This window comes from Uloborus diversus, chromosome 9, assembly GCF_026930045.1.
Source record: "Uloborus diversus isolate 005 chromosome 9, Udiv.v.3.1, whole genome shotgun sequence".
In the NCBI taxonomy this organism is placed as follows: domain Eukaryota; kingdom Metazoa; phylum Arthropoda; class Arachnida; order Araneae; family Uloboridae; genus Uloborus; species Uloborus diversus.
In genome coordinates, this window is record NC_072739.1 from 14,515,544 (window position 1) to 14,539,744 (window position 24,201).

Sequence of the window (24,201 nt, forward strand, 5' to 3'; positions counted from 1 at the left end):
AAAATCTTTCACTGAAAGTACTATTTTAAAACAGAAAAATCCCAGAAAATTGGGGGAAAACGTACCGATAGTAAGCTTATGTGATGCGCGGTGGTAAGTTCTTGCCCTACAAATGGCGGACGATCGTTGGTTGAAAAGGAATCACTTTTCTACCACCGGATGATCCATCTAGTTAAGAGAGCGCGAGCGAACCGGTTTCCATGTCTATGGTGATTTGCTCTTTGCTCAGTTAGAAAAAATGGCGGCGCCCAGTGCATGCAATGTTTGTGTTTTAAATGCGATATATGTGCGGTTCATAATGAGTTTATTGTTGAGCATATGAAATCTTGTTGCGAGAAATCATCAGGGATTTCAGGATTGAGAAAATTTAAATAAAAGAAATCGAGGGGATATTTCGATAATTGGGAATCTGGTGCGGCGTAAATAGTTTTATTTTGGTAACCCTGCTGATTTATAGTAACCCTATGTGAATAGATGTTTCCGATCTCTTTATTTTGATTTGCAAAGAAAAATACTTCTCGCGCAGGCGCTGCAGCCAAAACTTGACGCCAATGAAGAAAGATCGCCAGATTCCCAATTATCGAAATATCTCCGAAATCGAAATAAATACTTCACACTTTAATTATTTATTTCATCTAGACAACTGACAATAAAGAACAAAAAAAAAAAAAACATATAAATGCATATAATTTTAATAGCCTTTACAAATGCATTGTACTTTACTTTTAGTCAAATAATTTAAATACACCTGTGCCTACTATTTCTAAGGTCTTAACGGAGAAATTTTAAATTTAAAACACATTTTGTATTTTCTTACTAATATTATATATGCGAAAGTTTGTCTGTATGGATGTATGGATGTATGGATGGATGTTTGTTACTCTTTCACGCAAAAACTACTGAACGGATTTTGATGAAACTTTACAATAATATAGCTTATGCATCAGAATAACACATAGGGTAGTTTTCGTCCCGTTATGGGGGGCAAAACCCCCTTAGGGGGGCAATAAAACACAATTTTTGTATAAATTCTCTAATATTGGGATGAAAAAATACTTGCACATATTTACATTATATGTCCATCGAAAGCTCTGATTTTTCTGCTGAAGATGGCACCTGTTCGAAATTTCTAAGTAGAATAAAAAAAGAGTTATGAGCTTTTTAGATCCATGTTCGAAGGCTTTCCTCAACTCAATACAGTATTTAGTGTATCATCTCAACTCCCTGTCGATAACGACAATTGTTGTATTGTTGACTTTCTTTGCTTTTCGTGATTGTTCAAGGCTTTTCTCAAGTCAAATCTTGAAGTAAGATTTTTGCACAAGATTGGCAAATAATACATGATTTGGCTGATAATTTTCCATTTAAACGGAACTTTAATGTTATTAATGGTTTTTATTATTATTTATGCTAATTGAACACTTACTCATTATCCAAACAACCAGCAGATCGCCAAAATTTTTGCAGAAAGATTTCCGTAGCTGATGCATTTGGCAGTTTTTTCAACGTTGCTGTTTTTGAAGCCGAAGACTACGTCATAATGTTTCTCAGCTTTCACCATGTAAACAAAATATCGCCAATCAAAGAATTTTCAAAAGACTTTTTTTACTGTGTTAAATAATCCAGCAACTAAATTAGGCAAATCCATAAACAGCACAAAAACTTCCATTAATTTTCCTTTTTGTACAATTTCAAACAATCACCAAATTTTATTACTTATTTTGGTAACATTTCGGATGAAACTGTTTAGCGCCATTTTATGGTGACCAAAAATATCTCAGCATCTGGCGACGATATCTCTGTAACGAAAATTAATATCATATCGTTTTACAAAGTAAGGAAAGAATGGGGGAGCATCATCGAAGGTACCCCGAAACGACTTTCGCAAATTCGGTAAAATCGCACCAAGAGCCACAATGATTGAAATTTCCCGAAATAACTAAAGCAAGTATAAGGGGATTACGAGCGCAGCTACTTTTTTTAATCACTTCGTTCTTAATTAGCCATACAGAGAAGGTTTTAGACTCCATGTTAAAAAAAAAAAAGTATCAACAGATTAATCTTTTCAAACATGAGAAGATTAATTTCATGTTTTTTAAATTTGTATATGCTTAAATATAGTGCTTTCGTTTCTAAATCAATACTACTTTGTTCTTTATGCTTATTGCTATTTTAGTTTTATGGGTAAGGAAGAAACTCGATTTTTAATCACGTCAAAAAGATGTGTTTTAAATTTTTTTACTTAAAACAAAAAACAAAAGCAAGTAACGATTTTTTCTAATAATTATTACTGACCCAGGCAACGCCGGGTATTTTTGCTAGTACTACATATAACTGCAACAAATAATTCAAGATATTTTGTTTGAGTCGGGTCATATCTGATTTTATAAAAGTTAGTAGATTTATAGTGAAACGTTTTCTATTCAAAAAGCGTCGGCCTGACGCATTTTCCGCTTATACCGGGGATACACCAATTTAGTAAACAAGAGACTGTTTTCTATACTTTTTTTTTTTCAGATTTTTTTAGAAATTAACTGAATATGCAAACAGTGGGGCAGAAAATAGAATGTGTGAACCGATTCTTTTTTTGACTGTTTTATTAAATGTGTAGTTTGTTAGTTTGTTGTTTTGTGCAAAGAAACAATGATGGAATATAAAAAAAATATCTTAATTAAGTTCGAATGTAGTTGAAAGGAATTTTGACGATTTGTTTTCTTTTTTTTATTTTATTCAAAAAAAGAATCCTTTAGTCATTTTCTTTCATCACTAACTTCAAAAAACACATCCTCCGCCAAAGCAATGACCTGCGTCGTCTGCATCTAAACATCCGCCATCCTTACTTTTAACTGAGCGTTCAAAAAGTGCACGCGGTTGACTAAAAACCGACGAGTTAACGTTCGTTAAGCCAGTCAGTTTCGTGAGACTTTATGAACGCGCCCTAAGAGTAACTAATAATTAATAGTTAAATAAATTAATTTGATCATGAATCATTATATATAACTGATGAAATGTGATGTGCCGACCTGATAATTTATATTGTTATCAGGTCGGCACATCAAATTTCAAAAGAATCAGTTCACAGAAAGTGGGTGAAAATTTAGTTTCTAGATTCACCCCAACAGACATGCACCAAACCAAGTTAATTAACATATGATAATACAACAGGGTTACTTTTATTAGTGAAGTCCCTATTAAATATGGATATGTTCCCAAGAACTCGTGTATAGAAGTTGGCACATACGATATAAATGGTGGGGTTATGGTAACGTGATCTCTCAGTAAGATTGGCGAAAAATAATGAACTTGGCGGAAAATTTTACTCTTTAGTCGAAATGTTTATTGGCTCTTTTCATTACAATTAATTTGGCTGATTTGAATTGTTAATAGAGTTTTTGGGCATAATTTATTTATTTGGCGGATTTTAAAAACGACATTGAAGACAAGATTTTTGAAAAATCGCCCCGACTACGTTACCGTAATCCTGCTTTTCAAACGTTGCCCAGAGCAATGTTGTTGAAATTAAAAATTAAATATTTAGTTTTAAAAAAATAAGCCCTTAAAAAAGAGTAACAGTTTTATCAAATTAGAAAAAACACCTACCCTTAAATGCAAAATACTCCGTTCAATAAAAATACTACATATATAGACAATAAGAACAATACAGGATTCATTTCAATGAAAAATGGGAACTACTTTGATATACCCCCCCAAATCGGAAATTTGGCGACTTTTTTTGTTTTTGTTGACACAAAACTTTGTTGCCACAAAAATTGTTGCCACAAAACTTTTAAAAAAACTCAAAAAATGGTACAAAATACATGAAAATACTAAATTTGGCAACAGTAAAAACCTAAAAGCTGAAAAAACCTAAATTGGCAACACCAAAATAAGGAACAGCAACCCTAAAAAGTCCGTAGGGAATGCCAGATTTGGCGCGTAATTTTTGGGGGTGTATATCAAAGTTATACCGAAAAATGACATCCTGGGGAGCAAAAATGGCAGCAGCAGTTTCAGAAATGGGATATGTTTTTATCATAGGAGTGAGCAATCGAATTACTATGTATGATTTTTAACCAAGTCAGCTTTATCCACATGAAAATTATCCTTTCGTAGATCGTGCCAAATTGGGGAAATTAATTTCCTTCACAGAAATTTTTTGGACCAAATGGGAAAACACCTACTTTCGCCAGTTTTTCTTCTATGCTTTAAAAAGAACATTTATTGTTTATAATGAATCGATGTTCATTAAAAATGAACGCAATTGAAGGATTGCATTACTTCGCAGTTGCTTACGTTAAATATTTGGCGAATTATTTATTATTTAAATGGAACATTTAATCTTGTTTAATGGCTAGTTTTGCTTAAAAATTAAACATATGATTTAATATTTTAGCAACAATGTTTTCAACAGCAGTTGATAAACAAATAAGCGCTTTTTTTTTTTTTTTTGACAAGCTTGGCGAAAAATTTTGAAAAACGCTCCGAGTGTTCAACGTTTTGTGATCATTCCTCCAAATCGTTTTATTTTTGGTCGCATTGGCAAAGCCGCAAACCATCATATAAGTTTTTGGAGTCAAAAAAAAGGGGGGGGGGGTGGAGACAAAGGGCAAAAAGAAACGCCGAGCGTCTCAGCCTATCGTGATCTTCCCGCCGGTAATACGAAGAGTTGCTTTTCTATGCTAGGGTAAGTTACCAAAAAGTAGAGCATTTGTCGTGTTTTCAAAATTTTCGCCTAACTAGTCAAAACAAAGCGATTACCTGCTTGTCAGTAGTTGCCAAAAACAATATTGCTAAAATTTGGAATCTAGTGTAAAATTCTAAAACAAAATCAACCTTTAATTAAGACTTAAAGTTACACTAAAAAAAAATCTGCCAAACATTGAAATTAAGCCATTTATATATAAAATAATCTGCCAAATATAAGGTAACAAGTCATTGACTAACGAGACGTGTTCCTTTAAAATGAAAGTATGATGAACAGAAATGGCAACAAAACTATTTGAGCAACGGGATTTTTTTTTAAATTTTTTTGCCAAGTTGGCAGGTTCTATGTTATAATATCCCCCGCTGTCGAAACTGAATTGTATACCGCATTTAAATTAAAATGGAAGGATCAACCATTACACAGCCACAAATTATTTGCATTTTTAGAAGGAAAATGGCGTAGTCATCTTAACGAATTTACTTACGCGAATCTTCATAATCAGTCTCAGACATATTTGTTTCGCTTGCTTAAATAAATAAAATAAATTCTGTTCGTAAATGCGGCGTTGGATATTATACGTATATATGTAAAGAAGCGTAAGCAGTTTGTTTTCATCAAGCTAAATAATAAGTTACTATTGCATATCGATATTTGTTCTAGTGCTGCCACCGTTTGTAGTAAAAGACACTTGCAGCACGTGAAAGGCTTTTTCACACTGAACATGGCCCACTAAATTTCGCTTACTCTTATAGGCGGTGACAGTAGCTGAAATTCTTGGCAACAAAGAGGGCGATACAAGGAATCCCTGTTTTCCATAACGTTGACTTCAATTGAATTGTTTATTAAATAAAATAGTATTTCTGGCAAATTTGGCAAAACCCGAAACTTTTCTCTGGTAACCCTAGCTCCGCAACAATGAAAAATCCGATCCAAACTGGCTAAACTCAAGCTGATGCGTCGGCCTGTATACATAGTGGCTCTAAGTGGATGCACAGATTCCGTTCAGCGCCTCTTGCGGTCAGAATGGGCGGCGAACGTACAATCAAAAATTAACCAACTTTTAAATTTGTCATTGATTGGTGGATGCAATGTGCAGATCATAGTTGCGTCGGTTTAACCATGGCCCCACTTAATTCTTATAGGCCGTGACAATCGCTGAAACTCATGGCAACAAAGAGAGCACTAAAGGGAACCCCTGTTTTCAATACGTTGCCATTGATTGACGGATGCAGGGGTTCTATTCAGCGCCTCTTGTTCCATTCAGCGACGTCCAATCAGAAATAAACAAACTTTGGAACGTTGACATTGATTGGTGGATGCATGAGCGAATTATAGATGCATCGGTTTAAAACAGAAAGTCATTGTCGAGGCCCGTTAAGCGTCAGCGCCATCTAGTGGACCATGGTTTAACACAGAAAAGTCATAAACTGATAAGGCCCGCAAGCGTAAGCGCCATCCAGTGCAGCCATGCTCTGAATGAGACCACGTTATGAAAATTGCAGTTTCAAATTGCATGTGGTTTTTGTTCACTTGTTTTCTTCATTTCCTTTCCAAGTAAAGTCTTAAGACTAAGAGGTTTTTTGAAGTAAAGCTTCGACTAAATTTGCATAACTACCACTACTTTGATTATTTGTGGCGAGGAAGTTATCTCTCTATTTCATTGTCCACATCCATCTACACATTGAGGTGTCTTTCACTTCTGACTGATTCTCTTCTGACTCTTATTCATTCATTTGGCGACTTTTCTTAAAATCTCTTCGGACTTTAAGATTTGGTATCTCGATTACGGGGACACGAGAACAAATAATTTTTGCGTCCATAAAAATGTTTCACAATGCACTTTCGCTTGCTATTTATTTAATTTTTCCCCCTATGATACTATCCTGTGATTTCCTGGTAAGTAATAACACAAACCATGGTCCCACTAGATGGCGCTGACACTTGTCGGCCTTGAGAATTTATGACTTTTCTGTTTTTAATCGATGTGCAACTATAATCTGTTCTGTGCATCCACCAATTCGCAACTCCAGCGCTCGAATACGCTACCTTGCGGAGATTTACAAAACTGCCGACGAAACTAAAACATTGCGTTCCATGTGTTCATTTTGGGCAAAACAAATAGTTTGTTATGTGTATTTTTTTTATTTGCGTAATTCATCATTTGGAATCGTCATCCGCAACAGCGTAACATCAAAAATATCTGATATAAACTGTGAGTACACATTTTATTTATCTTGTTCTGAGTGAATTTGAATAAATATCAGTTTTTCAATTCGATGAAAAAAAAAAAGAACTTAACAACATTGACTGGACACTTTTCCTTAACCTAATTCCACATAAATGATTTAAATAACCTCTGTTACTACAGTATCCTACTGAAATAGACAGTATGCAAATAAATTTTCTTGAAAATATTTATCGCAGAACAGATTGAAAAATCCAGAAAGAACGTTAAGAATTTGAACAATAAAAAATAAAAGTTCGCCAAAAATCTGTTTATAGGGTTATGGTTTTAAAATTGTGTGAAAGAATAATGTATCTTGACAAGATTTCGCATATCAGTTAAATCATTTCCATGACGAATGAATTAAATGCATGATGATTTCTTTTGATATCCAATCATATAGTCATAGAAATAAATTATCTAGTGTTAAACGTTACTCTTGACAGTCTGTCACGTATGTGACTATGTGACAAAAATGTCAACAAATGCCGGAAATGTCACGAAACTGAACTTAATATGTACTAATGTATAGAAAAAACGGTACAAAATGAAAATGCCGTTCGAAGCGAACCAAAAATTTACGAATTCCGAATTCAACATCGTGAAAATGGCTGCTTCAGAACAACTTACTGTGTGTTCTGCATAATTTTTTACTTTCGTAATACTTTTTAATTTCAAATCTCTTTCTACATGGGTCAGAATAACCAAAAGACTTTGAAAAATCTTTTCAAATGAATAAAGAACAAAAAATCATACATGCGAACAAAAATATCTATCATTTCCTAAGTTTAGAAGCAATTTATATGTTACAGCGTGCGTTTGTTTTAGTTTTTTCATCGGCCATTAGACAGTGGCTGCAGCGCCCCCTATAGTTTGTTGGAGTTGCGAATCAATGACCAGTTTCAAGGTTGGTTTATTTTTGATTGAACTTCGTCCAGTCTGACCGCAAGAGGCGCTGAAAGGATTCCCGTGCAGCCACCAATCAATGGCAGCATAATGGAAAACAAGGGCTACCTGTAGCGCCTTTTAATTGCCATGAGTTTCAGCGATTGTCACGGCCTGTGCGTAAGCGAAATTTAGTGGGGCCATATCCAAACCAATCCGACCAATTAGCGTTCTCTTGGAGGCATTGCAAAAGAACTTTCTCCTCTTCCAATAATGGAAGCGTGACTAAGCTTAAAACTGTAATTAAAATAGACTATAAAAAGTTATAATTCTAGCTCTTTCAAACTCGGAAGTAGGAAACAAACTCTATCAGACACAGAAAAAAATCATTCTTTTGGCTAGAATAACAAATGTGAGGAGTTTTAATCGAAACCATCCATAATATACTTAATGAAAAACTTCAAACTTAATTCGAAGCCAGGGGAGGAAATGAAGATGTTATACGGATCATGAGTATTCCTTAAAAAAGTGTGACACGAGAACTAGACAATAAGACAGTTCAAAACATATTAATCAACTAGAAAATCGCCCGTCAAGGCATGAAGGGTGAAAATTGCATCTACATTTGAACGAAGCAATTGCCTGTATGATTATATTTTCATAGCTGAACTTTTAACCCTAACCCCAGTGAATTAACCCTCAACTCCAGTAGACAGCGTCGGCCCCTTTTTAACCGACTTCAAAAAGGAGGCGGTTATCAGTTCATACCGTATGTATGTTTTTTTTTTGTTTGTCCACTCACAGCGTCCTACCTAGTGAACCGATTTTGACGATTCTTTTTTTAATGGATAGGGGATGTCTCAACTTAGGTCCCATTACTTTGTTTGACCATATTTGTTCGTTAGAAAAAAAGTTATTGGCAAAAAACAGTAAATTTCATGCAATTTCCCTATTAAATGATTAAATATAAAACCTATTGTTATAAAAGTTTGGTGCCATACAACAGTAACAGTAATAGTAATGATAATTTTGAATGAAGGCTTCTCTGAAGCAAGCATCCATTCCAGAGATGAACAAAGATAAATTTCTAGTACCAATCGCTTAAAGTTTCAGGCATGTTTATAGTTTTTTTTTCTTTTTTTTTTTCCAGTATGGAGCATTTTTATGAAAAAAATAAGGTGAAGTCACGTGATGGTAATTTCATACTATTTCTGAAATACATTTACACTAAAAAGAATGAAATAAAAAAATTTTGGAAAAAAAATAGAACCGACTTCAAATTGCTCTAAAAAGGGAAAAATAATTTTATTCTTTAAACACCATCGATAGTACTTTTAAACATAATTTTTGAAGTTGGCGCAAAAACGGTAGATAAAATCATTCACAGTCATAACTCAACTACAACTATGAATTTAACCAGGCCCAGTTTCTTTACTACAACGTACATATGCATTGATAACAGCATATTTGAGTAACGATATAAATGTTTCCCTCCTAACTTTGGATGATTTTCTGAAAAATATATGAACGAAGTATGGTTGCACTGCATTTTACTTTCCGTTTTTGCGCCAACTTCAAAAATTATGTTTAAAAGTACTGTCGATGGTATTTAAAGAACAAAATTATTTTTCCCTTTTTAGAGCAATTTGAAGTCGATTCTATTTTTTTTCCAAAATTTTTTTATGTTGACCCCTTTTTCGTTTCTTTATGCTCCTAAAATGAGTATTACCAGTAAAGCAGTTAAGTTACCGGATCCAGTTCAGCCTCGTCAAAATTAAGCATTTCCCTGCATGTCAAACATTACCCAAAAAAAAAAAAAATATATTACCAAATTATCATAGCGTGGAGCGGTTTTCATTGTTGAGGACGTCAGGAACGTTACTCGATCATTCGCTATTATATTTCTGCGGATTTCTACGGAGCTATATAGAAATAAAATGATAAATAAAAACACGTATGTGCGAATTGTTTTACGAACTCCATTTCTTCCACTGCTTGTTTATAACCAGGGCTATGGAGTCGGAGACGAACTGAATTTGGAGTAAAAGAAACGGGAATCGATGACTTTAGAATTATAAGAGTTGGGGTGGGTCTCTTTCCCTTCGAGTTCTTAGCTCTGCAAGGGCTGTAGAAAGAGAGTCAGAGGCATACAGTCGGAGTTGGACTAATTTTGGGGTGAAAAAGTCGAGTCGGAGTTGAACTAATTTTGAGATGAAAAAATCGGAATAGGAGTTGGACTTAATTTGATGTGAAAAAGTCGAGTCGGAATTAGACTAATTTTAGGGTGAAAAGTCGGAGCCGGCGGTTCTAGAATTACTGAAGTTTTTGTCGGTCATTTTCCCTTCGACTCCCAGCATTGGCTATAACTAGCAAACATTGCGGCAGGCCCGTCGTTTCGAATTTTTCCTGTGGGTGGAAGGGAGGGAGATAAGGAGTGTCTTCTCAATTCACATTTTATCGGAACAACAAAAATCACGCCCATTTACCGCTGAAACACTACTTTTTCAATGTCAGGGGGGCAATTGACCCCCTGACCCTTGGGTGGATACAGAGATAGTTTTTGGATGGGGCACTAGACGACAAAAAGTGCCCCTCTATCCCTCTTCCCGCTCATACAATTTTTATTCTTCGTGTGTGTGTTTTACAGAACAGGTCTATTTTATTTAATCAAGACCGTTCTTGAAATTTTTTTTTTTTTTAATTTTTATATAACTTTAGATCATTTTGAAATTTATTGTCCATTTTCTCTACAAAATTGTACTTCAAGGGGAAAAAAAAGCCACTCATATGTTTGTCTTTAAATTGCAATCAAACTTAATTGTGTGTACAAAATACTGATTTTGATGGTGTTACTAGGGTTTCTAATCCCGCGACAATATCAGTCCCGCGGGATTTCGGGATTGTAAAGAGCCAATCCCGCGGGGTTGATGCTATTCTTCTAAGAGTTTGTCAAATATAAAAAGTTGTGCTTTTTAGGACGGACTGCTTTTGTTACATGAACTAATCGTTATCTCGAATTCCGTACACCAATTGTAGAGTACTACAAAGTCATATCTCAATTAGTGACTATCATTTGGAACGCAAAAGTGTACTTTTAAAAAGTCCAATGCGTCTTAACAAATCATCGCGCTTATGGGATGGGGAAAAGATTTTTGCACAAAAAATAATGAGCTTGGTGCGACTTCGCTGCAGTTGGTTTTACTGAGGCTAAATAATGGGGTGGTTTCCCTCGGTCAAAAAGTACTGCTTTTAGTCACTGAAATTGATAGAATGAGCAAAAAAAAAAAAAAATTAATTTGAATTTTGTCATCTTGAATTCAAATTATGTTTTTCACAATCACGAGTGTGTGTTTGTATGTGTGTGTGTGTGGGGGGGGGTGCATGTGTATGTGTGTAGGCATGTGTGTTTGTGTCTGTGTGCAGTCATGAGTGTGTGGGTAGTTGTGTGTATGTGTAGGTGTCTGTATGCATGCGTGTGTGTATATGTTTGTGTGTGTGTGTGTGTAGGGGTATGGGTGTTTGTGTGTGCGTGTGTGTTGGTGCGTGTATGTATGCGTGTGTGTGTGTAGGATATGGACGCAACCTGGAGACGGTTTTCGCTAGAGGAGCAGCATCGTGAGGCCGGCCGACGCGACGGATGGTGCTGGCAGAGGATGGCGCCGTGCCGGTGGGAAAAATGATAGCACGCCAAAAACAGTCAAATGAAAGCAATAAGTAATCGTGATTGCTCAAAAAAAAAATAATAACATGGACCCAGAAAATACTTTTATTTTCCCAACAGTATTTTTTCAATTAATTTTTTTAAATGTCCGATTTTTCAAATACAAGGCGTGGTCTTGATGACGTCACAAATGATATACTTTGGCGCATCTTTCTACCACGTTTCCACGTTATGATAACCAAGAAGCGAATTGAAGACTGCGCTCTACGCTTGCTATCAACCATATCGTTGCCAATGCACGTGAGTAAAAATCCGAATTAAATATTTTGCTCTGAATGTCAATACTGAATAGCATTTCATCATTTGTGATGTCATCGGCAGAAGCGTTAACAAATGAAATAGCACAGATTAAAATAATTTTTTAAAAATATTAAACTTAAACAAATTATTTAAAAAATGGTCAGATCCAATGATTTTAAGCATACTCTTTCAGAAAAAAAAAAAAAAAACTTTTAAAATTTTGGTAACGACCCCATTGTGGACATTTTGCAAAAGATCCCCATAAACTCCACCATCTTCTAAAATAGATTTTTCTTTTCGGGGGGGGGGGGGATGTCATGTCCTGGGTTTTTGCTCATGAAACTTCAAATTTCGGACGAAAATGATGCCTGTTTGATTCTCATGTATTAAGTTATTGTTCTTTCATTAACGTTGGTCACTACATTGGTGCATTTGATTCGTTACTGCAAACAGGTGAGCGCTGATTGGGTCGAATTCTCAGTAAAAGTTCTTGAATAATTTCGCTAATTTTACCTCTCGTTTAATAAGAGATAATCAAAAACTTGAGCAGCTAAACGTACTGCACCGTCTTGCGAGTCATCATAGTGTGTCATCCAAGCTTCAGTCACCTCTTTTCGTGCAGAATATACTGCAGATTGCTCAGCTAATTCATCCAACATAATTTTCAAGGTACCACCCCACATTTATAATGTGAGCTTCACATAAACAGACATCGACAGGCACTTTCTGCTGGTTAGACAGCAAAAAAAAAAAACGAGCTGATGTATGCATCACATGACTTTTACACGAATTTAATGTTATTTCCCCATTGTTGCAATTTTAATGTGATTCAATAGTTAAGTCTCTAAATATCACCAACAAGGGCTAAATTGAAACAAGATTTAAAAATAAAAGCCAAATTTGTTGCTAAGTTGGCGACAAAAAGACTGGCGATATATCACCAAGTGTCCCATTATAACAACACTTGAGTTTGCATCGAAATTAACAATGATTTTCCCCCAAACCAGTACGAAACACCCCTTTAGAAACACCCAAATGCGACCAAAAGGGGAGGGGCACAACTAGACCCCAGTAGGAGTCTATGTACCAAATTTCAACTTTCTAGGTGAGTTATGCGACATACATACGCACATACGTACATACGCATATACGCCCATAAGCACATCCGTACATACGCACATACGCTCATACGCACATACATACGAACATACAGACATCACGAGAAAACTCATTGTAATTAACTCGAGAAACGTCAAAATGGATATTTAAGGCGTCTATATGTTCTTAGGTACATATGTACGTGTGGTCGGGTCGAAAAAAAAAAAAAAAAAAAACGCAACATTCACTCGGGGGTGAGTAAAATGGAAATAAAGGCCGTTTTTTGAGTGAAAATGTTTTTGCGACTACAAGACTTCCTTTTTGCAAAAGGAAGTAAAAATAATGTCAGGTTTTTCATAGCTCTCTTCTTCGGAAAAAAATATTGTGCGCTAGTTGTTTAAGTTAAAGGTTTCAAACACATCCCTTAAGTCTGCAGAAGCGTTTAAGAATTGCATTCAGGCTACTCCAGCGAATTTTACACTCTACACACTTTCTCAATTTCTTCAAAACCCCAGTTTTCTGAGTTTCAATATTTAATATTGGTTGTCTAAAAGGCTTATAATTTTTACACATTTTTGCAGTTGTTGAACGTATAAAAACAGAAACCTTGACTAAGAATACCAATTCACTCTCAGAAAAATACTCTACTTTTATTGTTTTCTTGACTGGAATCCTCCGTTCATTATATGAGACAAAGTTTTTCTTGCTTTTCTAGAAGGTATACAGGAAACTTCAGTTGACACTATTAAAAATATTTGTTTTGAAGACGGTATAAATTGGGAAACGTTTGCATAGAAAATCTATGAGGGATTGGAAATCCAGTGGGATTTTGCTCGCAAGCCCGTTAAATATCATGCGGGATCCCACGGGATTCGGGATTGCGGGATTGGAAACCCTAGGTGTTACTGTATTTTGTCAAAATTTCAATAAAGTCAGCTGATAATCCGAAGGAAATGGCGAAGGCTGTAGCAGATTTGGCCTAACGCAGGGTGCACCACGTGGAGACCTGCTACTCTACACACCAAGCCACCCAACGAAGAAACCTACAGGTTTCTAGGTTGGGTGGCGTTGGATAGTCACTCCACATCTCTCACCAAAACCGAGAAAGTCTTGTTACCATTCGGGGGAGAAGTAGAGGAGTTATCTTCAGTTATCTTCGCGTGTGTGTGCTTTAATAAGTTTTTTTTCAAAAAATTTAATGATGTTATGGAAAAATGAATGTAAAAAATATTTCATGGGGTAGGAAAGATTGAGACATTTTACCGAGCTAATTATCATAAGATGGACGAGCAAATTATCATAACGTGGACGAGCAAATTTTCCATGACGTGGAAACTGCCACAACATGGGCGAGCAAATGAAAGTAGCAAATTGGCGAGAAATTCATCGTCCATTATTTGTAAATATACAGGCGAACCAAATGACCTTTTCATTTTCTACCACGGGCAAAGCCGTGTGGGTACCGCAAGTTTTATTTATTGATGCTTTTCACAAAAAACAATATTCCATTTCAGAATGTTTTCGAGCAGTTGAAAACGGAGTAATAATTTCTCATTCTCCAACCTCCCGGAAGAGCCGCCCGAGCGAAGGATCCCGCTCTGTTCCTTTCAGCATCGAAAGTGGGCGCCACCACGAGGTTAACAGGTAGGTAGATGCACTGCGCCCCCCCCCCCCCCCACACACACACACCAACGCTCACGCTTCGTCGCATGAAGACGAAGAATCGCGTACAACAGGTTGTTTCATTCCAGGGTTCAAGTTCTGAAGGAGAAGCTGGGATAAATAGTCATCAGCACAACAAGTAAGTTACCCCGCACTTGTTATTTTGGGTATGCGGAGGGAACCCGGTCGTAGATATGTTTGATACAACTGCGAAATTAGGTATGATTAAAGCCCCGGATGTTTTAACGATTTGTGTCAAAAAACCCTCTTTTCATTCGCGAACTATAAATATCGGTGTCTACTTGTTTTTTCGCATTGCCCACACTTCTGCATTCCATCAATTTATAGGAGAGAGGAGGGAGGAATGAGACAGTGGGAGGAGTGGGACAGCTAAAATTATGGCAAAATAAATCACTTTATTTTATTGTCAGTTTGACCACTGGAGGGCCTGTTTATAGCTTCTTTTCGTTTCATACTTGCAGTTTCTCCAGCAGGAAGTTTCAGTTAATAGTTGGAAAAAGTTAAATTTCTCACCTCCAAAGAGTGTTTTTAATCTATTTTTAGTTTTATTTCTTTATTTTATGTAATTTGTAAAACTAACATAATATATTATCATTGTAATCTTAAGTATATAATGTATGCTTATCTGCAATTTAATTGAGCCTAAAACCAGCATGGTTTATGTGACAAGTTATTTTTTAGAAGCAATGTGTAGAGGGAGGAATGGGACATGCCCCATAAATCTCTCCCTTCTGTAAAGGGGCTGTTCAAATATTACGTAAGCATGTTTTTATCAATTTTTGATCTCTCCTCCCCCTTGTCAGCAGAAATAAGCAAATCGCAAACCCCCCTTAATAATAAACTGAAAGCTACAATGCAAAATTATTGAGAAAGGACATGAAAGGAAATTTTAATTTTCCTCAACAGGATGACTGTAGCATTATAGATAAAACAAATATTATCATGAAATTACAGCCACCACAATTGGTTGGTGGGACTAGTAGAGCACAGTCTTGTTTTTCTTTTAATGTGGACCTTTCTTATTATGACATTCGGTAATTTTTCTGTAATTTTCAAATGTGGCTCACTCCTCCCACCCAGGAGGGAGGAATGGGACAAAATTCTTGAAATTTGTAATTAGTCAAGTGTGAAAATAATAAAATGTTTAAACATTGTGTATATTTTTAAAATGTATTTATAATATGAAAGTTTATTGTGCGAGCTTTTGCATTTATGAATAAGTAGAGGATTATGAATAAAAATCATTTATGTGAAAAGTGTCCCAATCCTCCCTCCTCTCCCCTACTAGTGGTACCCCCCCACGGCTTTGCCCGTAATATAAAATTAAAAGGTCTTTTGGTTCGCCTGCATATTTACAAATAATGTAAAGTGAATTTTCTCGCCAATTGGCTTGTGCCCATGTTACTGTTCCACGTTATGATAATTTCGTAATTTACTCGTCCATCTTATGATAATTTTGTTCTTAAAATTGTAATAGAAAAAGAACCACTTCGAATTTTCGAAAAATCGCTTCGAGGTGCACACCCCCATGCTACAAACTAACTTTATGCCAAATTTCATGAAAATCGTCCGAACGGTCTAGACGCTATGCGCGTCACAGAGATCCTGACAGACAGAGATCCGGACAGAGAGAGATCCTGACAGACAGAGATCCGGACAGAGAGAGATCCTGACAGACAGAGATCCGGCAGAGAGACTTTCAGCTTTATTATTAGTAAAGATATCGCTCATTTGGAAAACGAGTGCCACAATACGAAATTTTTCATTTTTTTTTTTTTTTTCGTTTAGAGGCCTTCAAAGGGCTTTATCTACTTTGGAAAGTTATTACAGAATTTTTGTTCTAATATTAACCAATGGAGCAAAGTTTACTTTTCTTTTTGCAAATTGCCTGAAGAGTTCAACTTCAAACGCTTCCCCTGTAAAATTTCATTTTTTCGTATTGTGGCACTCTTTTTCCAAATGAGTGATATCTACTTTTTGGCCGCTTTTTGTACCGAAATGAAAGTTTTTTTTTTTTTAATTTTTTAATCTGAATCTTTCTTAAGTTGTTAAGTATGTCTAGAGGAAAACATGTCCCTATCCATTCATCTGTATGTCGGTGTAATATGTCTACTATATGTATATATATAAGTAATTAAAAGAACTGAAAATTTAATTCGATTTGGGAGAAATGGCAGCTCGTATAATTGTGTCAAAATGATTTATCAAGCAAATTATTTTTATTTGAGCGATCCAATCTTGATATCCCTTGCAGTAATCGTGGAAAAGATTTGTAGCTTTATTACAAACACTAAAAGTCGGTATTCATGTGTCACAACTGCACCTACGAATTGTGCTATAATGGCGTCGCTTCCGAAATTTTGTATTTTTTTCTGATAGAGCATGTTTCGAAACATAGGATCAGACCAGTTTTTAAATAATTTGACAAAGTTTAATACTGCAAAAAATTTTTTTTTATCGGTGCGCAGATTTCATTGTTTACACTTCTGCACATGACATCACAAGTGATTAAATGCCATCACTGATGCCATTAGCGCAAGCGCAATATTTAATTCGCATCTGTACTCACGTGTATTGGCAACGATATGGTTGATAGCAAGCATACAGGGCAATATTTATTTCGCTTCTGAATTATCATAGTGTGGAAACGCGGTTGACAGCAAGCGTAAGCATTCAGCGTGCCAGTGGATTACGCGCCAAAGTGCATTTACTTGTGACGTCTTAAAGACCACGCCTTGTTTGAAAAATAGGACCTTTTAAAAAATCAATTAAAAATTAAATGTTGGGCAAATGAAAGTATTTTCTGGTTTTTTTTTTGAGCAACCACAATTGCTTATTGTTCTCACTTGACACTTTTGAATACCTATGATTTTATTTCCCCCCCCCCCCGCCTCCCTCTGCAGCACCACCGTCGGCCGCCTCACGATGCTGCTCCTCTAGCGAAAACCGTCTCCAGGTTGCGTCACTTACTTACCTACACTTACACCTACACACACACATACACCTACACAGACAAACACATACACACGCGCATACATACAGACACTTACACATACACACACAAACACAGACACATACACATACACACACAAACACAGACACATACACACACAAACACAATCACACACAAACACATATACATGCACACCTACACATACACACAACTACCCACACATTCACATACCCCCCCCCCCCCCCTCCACATACAAACACACATACACACAACTACCCACATACACAACCTACCACATACACTACCTACCACACACCTACCTACATACATACACACACACTCTTGATTGCAAAAACCATAATTTGAATTCAAGATGTCAAAGTTCAAATAAATTATTATTATTATTTTTTTTTTGGTCTAAAAATTGTAAATTTATCTCAGTTGTTTTTGCCTTACTTATGTATTTGATAGTTTATTTATTTATTTTTTTTGCGAATAGAAATAGCTTTATTAATGCACCAATAAGAGAGATAAATCGTATTAGACTGCCGGTCAGCGTATTTCTCGTGATTTTAATTGTATGGAAATATCTCAGTGTTTTAAAATTTTTAACTGATGCCATCTTGCGTTTGTTAACAAATAAAGGTTTGAAATTATTTTAAGCAAGGCTTTTACAATAATTTTTAATTTTCATTCTTTGCTTTGCTTTTTAGATATTACTAGCTGCGTTGCCCGGTTTTGCCCGGTCTATTTTGAAAACAAAAATTTTGTCAAGTGACGTATCTTCAACAATCAGGCATAAATAAAAGAAAAAAAAATCAACATGCAAAATTTCCCCTCCAAACAATGACGACAGATATTAAAATACTTTTAAGAAACTAAAATAAAATAAGAAAGATGGATTTAAAAAGCGTAACCATGGAAACACAAAATAAAATAAGTTTGAGAATTGAAAATGAGAAAGATGGAAATAATGGATTCAAAAAGCGTTACCGTGGAAGCGCAAAATAAAATGGTTAAAAACTTGAATAGAGAACAGGTTTTTGAACTTCATTTAATTCGCTTGTAACTTTTTTCTAATAGAGATGTTTCGACCTTAGGTCGAGTTAGATCTGGAGTAAAAAAAGCAGCTCTTTTGAATGCTGTCAAAATGAAAATTGTAGGACAGTTCCTTCACTTTTTATTGATGGATTTAATGAAGAAAGTAGTGCCTAAATTTCAGCTAAGCCTAAAAAAAATCGAGCTAAAAACGTAAAAAACTCCCTCCACAATTAAGTTAGAGTGTTGGAGCAAATTGCGTAGAACGCGGAAAGTTCTTCCCTTTCCAACGATATATAATATTACTATTTGCGAGTAATTTTTCACCCCTATATTCGGGAATTTAGGTGAAAGTTGGGCTTAAATTAGAATAAAAAAAGAATTATTCATCGAATTATTTTCGAACTGGTCTGCAAACCTTTTCAGGACTTAAAGGAACAAACGGTGGAAATTTCAGCAAATTCGGCCAGGTAATTCTCGAGTTTTGCGAGTTCAAATACACAGACGCTTTTTGGACACTTCATTTTATACTATGTAGAGATTAGTCTATTGATTATTATTAGTCTATGGAAATATTATCTCAAAGATTTAAAATTGTTAACTGTTGCCATCTTATGTTTGTTAACAAGTAAAATATTTGTAATTAATTCAAGCAAGGCTTTTAAAATAAGTTTCACTTTTCGCTCTTTGCTTTGCTTTTGCAATAATTCAGACATTGGGATGGGCGTCAAGTTTTTGCATGTGTAATTTTGTTTTTGTTGAGAATATTGCTTCCTCGTCAAGCATGGGGAGCTATCAGAATTATAAGAAAGATATAGAAGAAAGTTTCGTGATGGCCACAACATATTAGTTTCTTTTTGGCACCGTTTTTTCTTTTTTTGCGCTCTTTGAAGGCCAAGGTTGGCGCCCTCTTGCGAGACCCCAGTACCCATTCCACCCCTGAATTATCGGCTGCGTTTTCTTCACACAATTCCAATAGCTTCGGAATAGTTGTGAAACGTAGATCGAAAGTTTGTTTTAAACTATTTTTAGAGGAAGAATATCAACAGGTGATGACCTCTGCTGGCCTCTTCTGGAATGAAACACAAACGCTGTTTGCCTGCGAAATGTGTCATTCCGACACGACATTAACCTCTCAGCATTCACGCGCTTTTACATTCCGGCCTCTTGAACTCCGCACATCGAAGTGGACAAACATGGTGGGAAGAAACGCCCACTCACAAGGACGAGAGAAGTTAAAACAGGGTGTTTACATGACTTTGTTTTGAACCAATGCCTTCCTCAAAATTTTGAGAAGCATTATTTATAATAATTATAATCTTATAGTATAATTAAAAACTGAGCGTATGTACCTATGTATCTATGTCCGAGTTACTTCTCCCGAACGCCAGTGAACAGACCGTCGAACCAGGTATCGATAGATTCGTATTTTTCCCTTCTTTGTGTTTGGCTATTTAACATAATCCTCTGATAATAGTTAGCCGAGACATCAATTAAAAACTATTAATTATGAGGCTTAGATTTCGAGATAAAATCCCTAGTTTTCGAAAACTTTCCTCCATTCAAATTATTATTTAGTGCTTCATCTCAACTTTCCGCAACAATGCTTTTATCAAAATTTTAGGTGTGAACATGGGCGTGAAGAAAATCATTGAGAAGAAAGATGTGATGTGCTATTTTTTCCCTCAAGTATGAAAAAATAAAATTATGGCTTTTGTTTTGAGGCTTTTAATATAATCGAGGGATTTAAAATGTTGCCTTTTTGGTTATTTTTCCGCAATCTGCAGCAAAATTTTACTGTTTTTTTTTTCTTTTTTTTGTTCAAGCCTGATTGTTGAACACGGTCACTTGACATATTTTGTATTTGCGAGGTAGACCGTGCAAAACCGGGCGACGCAGCCAGTAATATTAATAATTAAAGAAATACTTCCAGAAAACAATATTATCCAAATGAGGTGTATCACGGGAATAAATATATAAATAAAAAATATAATGAAGCTGACTTGAAAATGTTGTGCAAAAGAGATATTATTTTCCTCTCAATGCATAGTTGCTTTCATTCCTAAAAATGTTCATTAATTCGTTTGTGTTTATTTCTATGTACATATCTTTGCACACAAAAGTCGAGAGAGGGTGTCGGTGCGTTGAGAGACAAGATGAAAAAAAGTTCGACACAGTAATACTTAATTAGACTAGAAATAACCTGATAGGCAGTGATGTTCTCATCAAATTTTCTGAGGGTATCCTCCCAGTAATCCATTACACACAATTTGTGTATGTGATCATATACATAGTATGCCATAATACTACGAAACTTGAGGGTATACGCTATATGTCTAAAAAATGTTTGAGAGTATACGGCGTATATGGAGTATAATGGGAACACCATTGCTGATAGGTTTTAATGATTAAGTGAAATATGTTCTTTCTCAAGAGCTGTTTCTTCTCTCTTCCCCCAGGCGATGTCGTCGGCTCCGAGTCAGACGAGTACCACGAAGACTGACACCCACCGTTCGGGCGGGGTGAAGGTGACGGCCAAAGCGGAGTCCACTGGGATCGCAGACATACTGGAGCTCGACCCCTCCCACTTCAAGACCATCCCCGGAATCCTCAAGATCGTGCAGGTGGTGAGTGTTTGATTTCGTTTCTCAATTCGCCAATCCAACTGATTGTTTCGAATTGTGATAGTCTGATCGGTATTCTTTAAAAAACCTTCCAAGTCCTGAAGGGATTTGCCATAAAATCCCGGCACTTCGTGGCAAAGTTCTCTGGTGGCACCCCAAGGTACCGCGGCGGCCAGTTTTATAACCCCTACATTCAGAGCCGTAACCAGATTTTTGTTTCGGAGGAGGTTTTACCAAACACATTCTTTGAAACATTTATATGGTCAATCAAATTCGGTTTCATGTGTAGTCTCTATTGATTTTTGTTACAATAAAATTATCTAAATGGAAGGAGGAGACGTTCTTTCAAAACGTCATATTGTTATATAATAAATGAATTTCGTAATAACTACCATAAACTCACAATGAGTTTGTATAATTTTTCTGTCATTCTTTTTTCATTATACAAATAAAATTGAAATAATAATAATAACAACCATATTATTGTTTTCACAAAATAATAATAATAATAATAATAAATAAATAAATTAATTAATTAATTAAGGGAAAGCACTTCTTTGGAAAAAAAAAATTTCGGAGGAGGTTTGAACCCTATAAACCACACCCTTGCATACGGCCCTGCCTACCATTAAACACTTAAATATTTTCTCTCTTATCCCTGTAGCAATGGAGGGAAAACAACATGCTCCCCTCACAATATAAAAATGAATGTAATTAAGTTTAAATAAATCGTAAAACTTCATCTGAGAGCTTTCCCTTGGCCTCAGAGGAAAGAATTCCGTTACTATCTGTATCTATACATGCATAACCCTTATTACGCAAGTGCTCCTTGTGATGTAAACAAAGTGGCCAGTCCTTTTAAGCCGTAATCACTTGTACGGACGAAGCTAAGGTAAAGAAAATCTAAGTTTTGAATCAGCCTGAGGCTATTTGAAAACGATTTGCCTCATTGTCTTTTGAAGTCGTTTCATAATCGACGGATTGTTTGCGCGCACTGTAAATAACCGGTGTCATGGCTTGTTTCGACACCCTTGACAACGACCGGAAGCGACGCAAGGTCGCATACGAGACTGGAATCGTAATTGCTGTTGCAGTTAGCACCAATGCCCATCACATGGCTTCGGGCAAAGATCTTACGCTTCCAAAACAAACCTTTTTTTAGTGCAACGAGCAGATCGTGTATATATACCGGGTGGTCAATAAATGAGTATACATTTGAAAAAAATAATACACAGAATAATATGCGCAGATAGGTAAAAAATGGCACACATGCTTGAAACGGGGTGGGGTTTCATTGTAACCACAAAAAAAAAAAAAAAAAAAAAAAGTTGTGACATTGGCATTGGAGTCGGTTGAGTGGCATGGTGGTAAAGCGCTGACTTTGTCGCTGGTTCTGACCCGCGGTGGCCAGTCGGGGGATTATTTTCGAGATGCAGAAAATTGTCAGAGCTTATGTCGAATGATTATACGGCATGTAACAGTTCTCTAGAGGGTATTCGTGTGGCTTTGGATGAACGTGGCCAAATTAAATCTTAGTACCGTTTCCTATCAAAGAGAAACTAAGTTCCCGCCATCTGGTGGTAGGGTGTCAAAATTATCTGTGCCAATAACTTCGACGCCTTAATGGCGGCCCATGAAAGACTGGATGCCGTATCGATCGCACTAGGTCTATAAAGGCCTAAATATCCTAACACAGCTCCATTAGAAAGAGGGGAGGATACATTGGCATTGGATGTTACCTTGTAGCATTCCTATTGATGCCGGTCGGTCACTTTTACTGTTGACTGCAGATACCCTCAGAGCCAACAGTCACACGGAGTGAGATCAGGGGACCTGGGAGGCCGAGCATAACGAAAGTGGCGGCTTAGAAAGCGATCATCACCAAACGATGAGCGCAACAGATCTTTCACATGTCTTGCAATATTGCAGGCCCGGCTCCTGGGGTAGGCGATCTAGGCGGCCACCCAGAGCTGCAGATTGTAGGGGCGGCAAATTTCGAAACCTTTTTTTTAAGTATGAATATCTGTTTCAGCGCCATAAGATATTCACTTCTTCATTGCTAAAAAAAAATAATAATTCAGAGTGTGTAACAGTGCTTGGATAGGCAAAACATAGTACGGAATTCAACTAGAATTCAATTATGGAGGAAGCAAATTGCGTGATTTAAAAGTCTTTATATATATATATATATATATATATATATATATATATATATATATATATATATACTATTATTATTATTATTATTATCAGTATTCTTATTATTATTAAGTGGGAGGGGGGGACCGCACTTGAAAATATCGCCTCGGGCGGTAGAACTAATAGAGCCGGCCCTGGTAAAGTGTGGAGCACCACCCAACATAAAAAACAATTTATTTTTGTTTTGCGGTTACAATAAAACCCGATGTTATTTCAAGCATGGGTGTCAATTTTTACTTTTCTACATACATTATGTGAAGTGTAAAATTTTAAATGTATATTCATTTTCTGATTACCCAGTGGTGCATGAAGTCAGAGAACGAAATTGGAGAATGTCAACAATTATCGGCGATTTCTCGGAAACATTCGATCTTTAACGGATATCTTTGCTATGAGAGTAAAGAGCTTAATTTCCCTTCTGCTGTCTGACAATGATATATATATATATATATATATATATATATATATATATATATATATATATATATATATATATATATATATATATATATATATATATATATATATATATATATATATATATATATATATATATATATATACTAGAGGACCCGACAGACGTTGTTCTGTTCAAACTTTGTAAATTGAAAAGTTAAAAAATTTCAATAAACTATCAAGTGTTTGAACCGTTTTGTTGAAGAAAATAAGTAAAGCGAAAATGTTTTAAGCTGCTTGATGTCAGAATGCGTATATTTATCACAACTTGATTTTTCTAATGCCTACTGAGCAGTTGTTTTATTAACTATTTTTTCTCCCGTACTTGATAGTTTGTTTCTTCAGCCATACTCAAAGGATAAAAAGTGCCCTCAG

The 24,201-nt window shown here is 35.9% G+C and overlaps 1 protein-coding gene across 1 annotated transcript in view; it reads left to right on the forward strand.

The window, feature by feature from the left end:
* Positions 1 to 15,036: 15,036 nt before the first annotated feature.
* The window catches only part of LOC129229766 (uncharacterized), a 38,158-nt gene continuing 28,993 nt past the window's right edge, over positions 15,037 to 24,201 (forward strand). Inside the window, exons 1-2 of the mRNA XM_054864139.1 lie at positions 15,037 to 15,076; positions 21,007 to 21,174. Of these exons, the coding sequence (XP_054720114.1) occupies positions 21,010 to 21,174 (165 nt within the window). The 5' untranslated portion in view covers positions 15,037 to 15,076; positions 21,007 to 21,009. The remainder of the gene's footprint in view (positions 15,077 to 21,006; positions 21,175 to 24,201) is intronic.